At 52.8% G+C, this 9,217-nt stretch overlaps 1 protein-coding gene across 1 annotated transcript in view; it reads right to left on the bottom strand.

The window, feature by feature from the left end:
- Positions 1 to 9,217, bottom strand: part of HCN4 (hyperpolarization activated cyclic nucleotide gated potassium channel 4) — a 79,713-nt gene that overhangs the window by 6,943 nt on the left and 63,553 nt on the right. Inside the window, exon 8 of the mRNA XM_015597663.1 lies at positions 1,932 to 2,093. Within this exon, the coding sequence (XP_015453149.1) occupies positions 1,932 to 2,093 (162 nt within the window). The remainder of the gene's footprint in view (positions 1 to 1,931; positions 2,094 to 9,217) is intronic.

Genomic DNA, 9,217 nt, shown 5'->3' with positions numbered 1-9,217 from the left:
TGAGCCCAGGGCTCCCACCTTGCTGGTGGCTGAAAGCCTTGGGAGAAGGGCAGGGAGGCCCATACTGGCAATCTGTGGTGACCGAGTGAATCCCATATCAGGCCTTTCCCTTGCAGTGGGAGACAGAGATCAGACCAGAAGCCCCAGCAAAGGGATGGGAGCCAGCCTGGCCCCCACCTGACCTCTCAGCCCCCACAGGGCAGCCTGGGCCTCCTAAGCATCAAAGGCTCCAGGCTGAGCCACCCTGCCATCCTCCGCTTGCTAAAATAGCTCCATCCCCCTTGCCCCAAACTGCTGCCAAGTGAAGCCCATTTCCCCACTGACCTCAATTATAAAACCAGATATGCTTCCCCTGGGGGGATAAGCTCTCACACTGAGCCAAAAACACTGTCCTCATTTTTGGGTGAACAAAAGTTAAAGTGCTGCTGAGCTGATTGGCTTCTCTGCATGAACCCTGCCTGCATCTGTCCAGGGCCACTGCCACTAGTTGCCCTCCACAAAAGGTAGACTATCTGGAACACACAATGCTTGGGGGCAGGAAGAAAGAGAGAGAAAGGAAGTGAGGCTCCTGGCTATTTTTGCCTTCAAAGCTAGTTTGTGTCTCAAGGAAGTCTCAGTGTGAGAACATTGGGCTCAAAGGGCCATCTTCTGAATTTAGGGTAGGTGTGGGCCTGTTACCTTCACATAGAGAAAACTGTCCCAGATGAGGGGGCCACCAGATGAACTCCAGTGTCAGCCACCTCCCAAACACCCCTCTCACACGGTGGATGTGTTAACGATGTGGAACCCACCCTAGTGCATGACCCACAGAATCCCTGCTCAGAGCCTCAAGCATTTCCAGAGTCACAGGTCTGTTCTCAGCACCTGGAGGAAGGCACAGGAGCTGCGTGCCATGTTCAAGGTCACCCAGACCATCCTGGACAGAGCTAAGCTAGTCTGGTGCTCTCAGTCCCAATCAGAGTGGGAGGTCTGTGGGGCTGACCTCCAGGGGTTGAGGGGGCCTGGGCATTGGGGGAACAGCTGCCTCCATCAGGACTTCAGGCCTTGCTGAGCCTCTGGGGATTCATTCCATATGGCCCATTCATTTACACTTAGCTCATCAAAAGGCTGTTTTGTAAAGGCCTGTTTGATGCTGAAAGATGCCTCAGGGTCTCTTTCACTTCTTTCAAAGCCTGTTTATCCTTCCCTGGGGTCCTGGGGCCTTGAGAATTTGCCTACAGATCAAACCAAACTGACTGAGAGAACGAAGGAGGCTGGAGTTTGCCAGACACAGAGAGAGGGGGTCCTCCATCCCACCTAGCATCTGCCCTGTCCATGGGGGGCTGGGGACTCTGCCCTACGGCTTCTTCAGACACAATTTCAACTTCTCTCACCCATCCACGCGGTTGGAGGGGATCAGGCTCCATCTGGTCTACCTTCCCCACTCAGGACCCCACCTATGACTAGGAAGTGTGCGTATGTTGGGCAGGGATGGGGGTGACAGAGTAAGGGGACAGCTTAGTTCTGCTGGTAGAGCAGAAAGTGGCCACTGTGTGTGACCTGGAAGTCTATGCCTACTACCAATAGTGCCCCTCACAAGGTTCTCTTTCCTTGGGCTCAACTTTTAAGGGTGGGTCTGCCTCTGGGGAGCAGAGGCAGGAGGGTAGGAGGTACCAGCCCAGCTCTGAAACACCTGAGAGAATCCAAGGAGCCCAGGTCTTAGTCTCCCTGGGTGAGATCAGGGCCAAATACCCAGGCTCCCAACTGCAGTGAGGCTGTAAAGAAAGCACACAAGCTCTGTGACAGACCTGTACCGAGTAAAGTCATGTACCCTTGGGGTCTTTCCTACATGCTGGGACTCAGGAGTTCCAAGTTGTGGACCTGCTCTGCCCCTCTGTGCCTCCTGGGCCTCTACTGCCCATGCCACAGGAAGGGCCCGGCTAGGCGCTCACCACCATGTTGTTGATGGACACCCAGCAGTCGTCAGGGAAGTCCTGCAGCATGGGGACCAGGAACTGCAGGCAGCCGTCCCAGTGGCAGAGCAGGAGCATCATACCGATGAGATTCACGATGCGCACTACAGCGCTGGCCAGGTCATAGGTCATGTGGAAGATCTGTGAGCAGAAGTGAAGAAATAGGCCCAGGTAGCTGGGTGACCAAGGAGCGGGGAGGGTTGCACCTCCCAGCCAGACCCTGCAGCTGCTTATGGCACTGCTCTGCACATTCTTGGCAGAGTGCCTCGTTCAATGCAGTCCAGGCTGTGGCTAGGACAGAAGGCGTCAGGCCAGGACCTAGAAGAAGCAGAATGCAGGCTGCAGGGTCCCAGAGGGGAGTCTCCTGGGATCTGTGCAGATGTGGAGGGACTACCATGGGAAGTCTAGCCATCCAGGCTGGACATGGGTAGAGCACCTGGAGCCCCACACAGCCCTGAAGTGGGCAGAGAAACCACTTCATCAGCTCGCCTAGGCCGTGAGGACAACGGGGAGAAGAACCAGCCAGCCTGAGGCTCCGTAGAGACCACAATCTGTAGACATGTCAGGCACATGATGTTTCCCTAAATTGGTCAGTAGACTTTCAAGAGAGCCCACTCCACCCAGTGGGTTCTGCCTAAAGTAGCCATGAAACTGCAAAGAAGCAACCTGGACACACAGCCTCCAAGTTCATATAGACCTTGATCCCAGGCCCACTTCCTACCCAACTCCGAGCTGTCTGACCTTGAGAAAGTCTCTGAACCTCTCTGATCATGTTTCCTCATCTGGAAAATGGCAATAAAAGTTCTTACCTGAGTGGTTGTCAAAAGAATTAAATTATAAAGTGCTCAGTACTGGGTCAGATGTATTCAATAAATTGTAAACAATTATTAATTGATAAGTTGTTATTAATAATTAATATTTATGATTAGTTAACAGGTATTAGTAGTAACACTTTCCTATATGGGTTAATAAAATATGGCACCCTCAACACCAGTCCACTGCTACTTGTCCATCTCTACCCCTGTGACTCCAAATGAGAGGCTGAGGTATGGCTGGGCAGGGCCAAGGGTCAGCACATCCCAGCATCCACACCCCACCTCCCTCTTCCCAATGCTGCTTCTTGATCCAGTTTCAGCAGGGATCACCATGGTGATAGGGCAGTGAGGAGACAGAGAGATGGAAGGAAGCCTCGAGGGAGGTCTCTGGAAGTTCTGGCCTTGCCTCTGGCCTGAGGGACTTCGTGGGTGCTCCCACCCCTAGTCCTCCTAGTCTCTCCCTACTATTCCTAGGCAGAGCAATCTTCCTGGAGATGGGTTTTGGGCCAAAATTACAGACTTGTCAATGCCTATAAGTTTAAGACCTAAGTTTAAGCCTGTTTCAGATAGGGAAACTGAGGTCCAAAGAAGCAAACCCTAGATATGTCAAGCTCCTGCCCAGTGGTCTTCTAGCTGCACCCCTTAGCTGGTGGCAGGATATTCTGATACTAGTGACCTCGGTGTCCCCTTCTTAAATGTGGGCTCAGCCTGGGTCTAGGTTTTGAAAAACCAAAGATGAATACAACTTGTCCATCACCCCCAGGGGCACGACTCCCTGTTGTCCCCCTTGGTATCAGGACTCCGGATATTCTAGCATCCTATCCCTCCCCCATGGCCCGGCAACAAAGAGACAATAACATCACACCTGAGGGTGGGCACATGGTCCCACAGTTATCAGCTCATTCAAACTCACAACAACCCTTTGCTGAAGATATTGTTAATCCATTTTACACCAAGGTTCAGAGAAGTGAAGGGACTTGCTCACAATCATGGTGGCAGTGGAAGAGGAAGATCTGAACCAGGGCTGCCTACAAATTATCAGATTGGCTCACTGAGGGAAGGGTGGTTTTCAGAAGAGTGGTTTTCGGTAGTTTCATTTTGCAGATAAAACTAAACCCAAAGTGGCCAAGTGATGTGGCCGGATTCATACAGCAAGTTGAACCCAGGGCCAGGTGGGACTCCCCGGCATCTGGCCTCCATCAGCCTCGTACACAATGTGATGCTGTAGACAGAGCTGTGAACCCTGCAGTGTAGCCCCACTGGGGCACAGGACCAGCCCCTGGGCTGTCAGTGGGCCAGCTCCAGGCTAAGCTGACACATCTCAGTGTAAGGACTGGTGGTCACTAGAGACTAGTTTGGGACTGGGGCCTGTGTTTGGGACACGGAGCATACCCCAGCACGATGCTGGTGCCTCTGGCCATCCCTCTGCTGCTGGCCATGCCTCAGGGCCTGGATCCTGACCTGGGAAGCTCCCCCAACCCCTCCTCTCAATCCCACAGCAGCTCCTGAGTCCCAGCACCCAGTTCTGGCTCTCAGGGAAGATCCCACTTCTGCCTCTTTAGCATTTGGGTGAACACAACAGCTCTATGACCTTGGGCAAGTCATTAGCCTTCCAATTAATTGACTAGGATGCCACCAACTATCTCCACTCTGAGGAGATGAGGAGGGTGAGTGGCATGGGACCACCCAGTCTGAGATGGCCAGCACTTGCCTTCCCACCACATGTCAGTCTCCCCACAACTAAGACGAGCTAGACATCTGCCCCTCATTTCTCGAGGTTGCCAGAGAAGTCAAACTGGTTAAGAAAGTGCTCTGGGCCATGGACACATACATGGGTAGGGTCATCATTATTAACTTTCTTCATTTCCCAGCTGCTACAGACTAAATGTTTATGTCTCCCCAAAAATTCATATTATGAAGCCCTAATCCCCAAAATGATAGTATTAGGACATGAAGCCTTTGGGAGGTGATTAGGTCACAAGGGTGGAGCCCCACGAATGGGATTAGTGCCCGTTTAGGAAGAGATACCACAGAGATGATCTACAAACCAGGAAGCGGGCTCTCACCAGAACCCGATCCTACTGGCACTCTGAGCTCATCCTTCCAGCCTCCAGAACTGTGAGAAATAAATGTTCGTTGTTTAAGGCCCCCAGTCTGTTCTATTTTGTTATAACAGCCTCAGCTGGACACTACATCAGAATTAGAAGCCTCAGACCACTTTTAGAAAGTGTCTCAGATGGCCACAGCCCACAGTAACTGCTTCTTTCCATGAACCACTCCGGGCCTTGAAGACAGAGTATCAAGGTTGGCACATTTTTATGCAATGTCTTCTTTTCTCTGTGTATTACCTGCTTTTCTCTTCTTCGTAACTAATTTTCTTCCAAGATCGAGTCCTTACCTAATCTTGCCTTTATTGTGATCTCAGCAACAAATATGGTACAGCATGTGGCGGGGTCTCAGGAACTGAGAAGTGCTTAATGATGAAAGTACAGGTGACGACAGTGATGGGGATGATGGTGATCAGGGCCATCATGAGTGTAGACAGTGACATTTGGAAAAGGCTCCACTCTGGGCAGGTATAGCCCGCAAAGGGACCTACCTTTGCCTTTGCAGGAAGAAAGAAGGTGCCTTTTTTCGCAGGCGGGCACAGACTCAAGTACCCTATAGAGACAGCATGCTGGTGGTAGTGCCTGGTATCAGGATGAAGAAGGATGCAGGCGCTGGAAGTGCCCCACGGAGGTGGCAGGCTGGTGGGAGGGGTGGGATGGAGGGTTTCTGGGTGGTGAATAGCGGGTACTACAGATGGCTCCCAAACACTACAAAACCAAAGACTCCAACATGGCAAAGCTTGAGCTTCCTGTGAAGAGCTGGGTGGGGGGAGCATCCATTCAGGCTAGGAGGGTACCCCAGATGGTGAGGTTGCTGAGAGCAAGGCTGGACGTTGCTGGGAGAGGTTGCTAAACACTTGTGTGTCCTGGTTGTGGACTGGGGCCACAGGCCACCTGCAAGACAGCTGCACTGTACAAATATTTGTCTTGCTCTTTATACCTCATTACAACCCCCCTCTATGATGTTGGTTCTGACTGTGGGGGTTGAGTACCTTCATTTTCAGGCCCCCACAAGGCTTGCTGAGTGAGCGGTCTGGACAGCCTGCTGTCTATGCCCCGCATGGCACTCAAGGGAGGCTCTACTCCCATGCCCTTCTCGGCCACAGTGCATGCAGAGAGGGAATCTCTGCTCTGAGCTTTAGTTTCTTCATCTGTGTAATGGGTCAATAACTGCCCGTTCCTGGGGCTGTCTTGGGGATCAGGGGAATGAGGTCCGCAGCTGGCATACGGTAGATATTCAGTGTTGGTTCTTTTCCTTCCCTTTCTTTCCCAGCCCTCAAAACAGAGTCGATTTCTCAGTCCCAGGGAGAGACCAGAAACTGGAGTTTCTATCAAGCCCTCATCTCGGTCCTGGGTTTGTTCCCTCCGGGGGACTTGTTTTTCTCCTCAGGGAAGAACAAACTTGTCCCTGTGTCTCAGGAACAAGCGGCCGCTTGGAGGAGAGAGATCCCAAGCCTGAGAGAGTGGCTGCTGCACGTGTATCCTGGGCACAGCCTGGAGGTGGCTGAACTAAGGGTCGTGCTGCGTCCCTTCCTGGGGCTCATAGAAAGGGCTAGCCTCTACCCCCCAGGCCCACCCCTCTGTGTCGTCTCAAACGCTTGATTCTGAGAGAGATGGAGAAATTGAGGCCCACAGCGGGAGGAGGCTCACCAGAGGCGGTACGGCCACCCTGGCCTGGCCTCCTGCCTCCAGCCCTCCTCCTGCCAATCCAAGCTGCCCAGGAAACGAAGAGGCTTCTGGGATGGGTCGCTGGGGTGCTGGCCCTTCAGGGGAACATCCGAAGGGGGGAGACCAGTGTTTCTAACAATAGCCTCTATGCCTATAACAAGCTCGCACCTCAGAGGGAGGAAAGAGGCTTGGCTGGGAGGGAGGATGCTGACCTAGATCGCCCAGGATGGAGCCAGAGGCTGGCGTCTTCTGAGATGGCGGCCTATACCTGTTGAGACCCTCCACCTACTCTAACTCGCAAGACCTGCCACCAATGCTTGGGAACTTTCTGATGGAGGGACTGCGCTGGGCTAAGGGAGGCAGCTGAAGTCTGGGGGTCAGGTGTCCAGCATCTCTGCAGCTTCACCAGGGGGCCTTGGGCAAGCTTTTCCCTCTTAATGGGAGGCTGACTCCCCAGACCCCACCCAGGGCCATGACAATGTCCTCAGAATCAGCTAATGTGATCCTCCACCAAGAAAGGCTGGAGTGGAGACCAAGCCCCAGCCTCCGAGAACTCTAGAGCATGTGTGACAGCAAGGGAGACTGAGTTCCAAAGAAAGAAAGAGATTAACGCAGGGAGTTGGAGGAGGAGATAGGGCAGGTTTTTCTGTACTAAAAACCTCTCTCCCCAGGCCTCATGCAGACCCGGGGCCTTGAAGGGTCTCCATGCTGCTGCCTTCAGCCAAGTTCAGGCTAGAAGAAGCCCCGGGGCTGCGGCAGGCCATTAAGATTAGAGACAGGGTTCCTGCGGCTAGCTAGGAAACCCCAATCCAATTCCAGGGGTCCAGTGGAAGCCCTTGGCTGGGCGGTATGCCCGGCATAAACCACTCAAAGCAATTTCCTCCCCAGCTGGTAGGCAAGATAAGGGTGTGTGTGAGCGGGGGAGTCATCCATCTGGCCTCCTGGGATCTCCCTTCCTGTCCATGAGATTGGGTACTGATGCCCAGTTTAGAGCCCTAACCTGAGGTCTCCTGGGCCCTCTGTCTACCCCAGGGAAAGTCCAGGGCCAGAGCCTGCCTGACTGGTTCTGGATCACCCAGAGGGCAGCCAGGCCTAGGGGCCAGTGGGGATAGGATGCCTGCCTGCATTCCCAGAATATATGGTGTGGGGATCCTATCACAAATCCCACCCTGTCCTGCCACTGACAGCTCTACCCACTCCTCCAAATATCACAGCCCATAGGGCCTGGGCTAAGGGGCCTAGGGGCTAGGGCTGGAGACATGAACTGATATTAGAGAAGGAAAGGGTGGCCACTTCTTTGCTTTTGATTACAGTCTAACTCTGGGTCCAAGGCAAACAGATGGTTGGGGTTTCTCGGGGACTGAGCAAGCCAATATGGTCCTGCATTTCCCCTTGGGACAGAAGCCAAGAGACAAGCCTGTCAGGGCATTCTGGGAAAAATCCTCCATCCTTCAGCCAGCCCAACCCCAGCTGGAAGCTGTCCCTAACTGAGGGAATGATAACAGAATCAAAGTCATCCTCCTTTCTGGACACCTGAGAAGGTGGGAAGTGCATGGAATCAGGAGTCCGGAGGCCTAGGTCAAAAACCCTACCAGTGGGGCAGCCGACCCTCTGATCCCATTTCCTCACCTGCCTTGTTTGCTTTGCCAGCTAGGAGTGAGGAACCAATGAAACAATGGGTAAAATGTATCTGAAAAAAGGAAATGCCCTGCAGAAGAATAGGGGGTTACTAAGACAGCTGTATGGGGAGGGCCTCTATTAAATGGTTCTCTGCCCCAGGCTTTACATAAAGGGTTTTATAAACATCATCTTGTTTAATCTTCATGACAATCCAATGAGGAAGGTTTAATCTTCATGACAATCCAATGAGGAAGGTACTGCTTTGCAGATAAGAGACTGAGGCTCAGAGAAGCAAGGTGGCACCAAGGTCACACAGCTAGTCAGTGTGGAGCCAGGATTTTAACTCAAATTTCACATGTGTCATTCTAGCTCCAAAGCCTTCAAGCATTGCACTATGCCAGGCAGGGTCTGCCACACTGCTGGGAGCCAAAAGTACTAAGTGGGTTCTACTCCAGCTCTGCCAGATGTTTGCTGAGTGACCTTGGGAAAGTCATTGCCTCTCCTCTGTCAGCAGAAATAATGCACATTTTCCAAGCGAAAGAGAATCTCTGTTATGGAGTGATTCTGCCAGGCTGGCACAGGCACTTTCTGTGGCACAGGTGCTCATGATGCTTCTAACCTCAATCTTCCAGTGCCTCAACCACCAGCATGGGTGCTGCCAGCCAGGCTGCTGCTGGGGGTGGGTTGGCGACTTCGTATCCTGAGCTGGGAACTTCCATTCAGTCAGGCAGAGGTCCTGGAGACCAGGAGAGCATCAGTGCAGCAATGAGCTGCACCAGGAAAGGCATGTCTGCAGAAGCTTCCCCAGACCACAGCCAACTCTGGACCCCATAGAGGGCCATGTCACAAAGTACTTCTCCCCTCAATCCCAGTACCTCCAGGCTGGCCTGCCTGCCTGCCTTTACTATCAAGAAGTATAACTTGGGTGGGTAGCAGACACAGACTGAAGCCCTTGACAAGGTTGCCTGCTTCTTTTAAACCCCAGCTAGTAGTCATCCTCTCTTCACCCCCAGATGACTACATTCAGCCCATGGATGAGAAAGGTTTGTTCAGG

Source organism: Pteropus alecto, unplaced genomic scaffold (genome assembly GCF_000325575.1).
Source record: "Pteropus alecto unplaced genomic scaffold, ASM32557v1 scaffold38, whole genome shotgun sequence".
NCBI classification, from domain to species: domain Eukaryota; kingdom Metazoa; phylum Chordata; class Mammalia; order Chiroptera; family Pteropodidae; genus Pteropus; species Pteropus alecto.
Note: the sequence above shows the minus strand (reverse complement) of the source record. Positions and strands in the feature narration are given on the sequence as shown.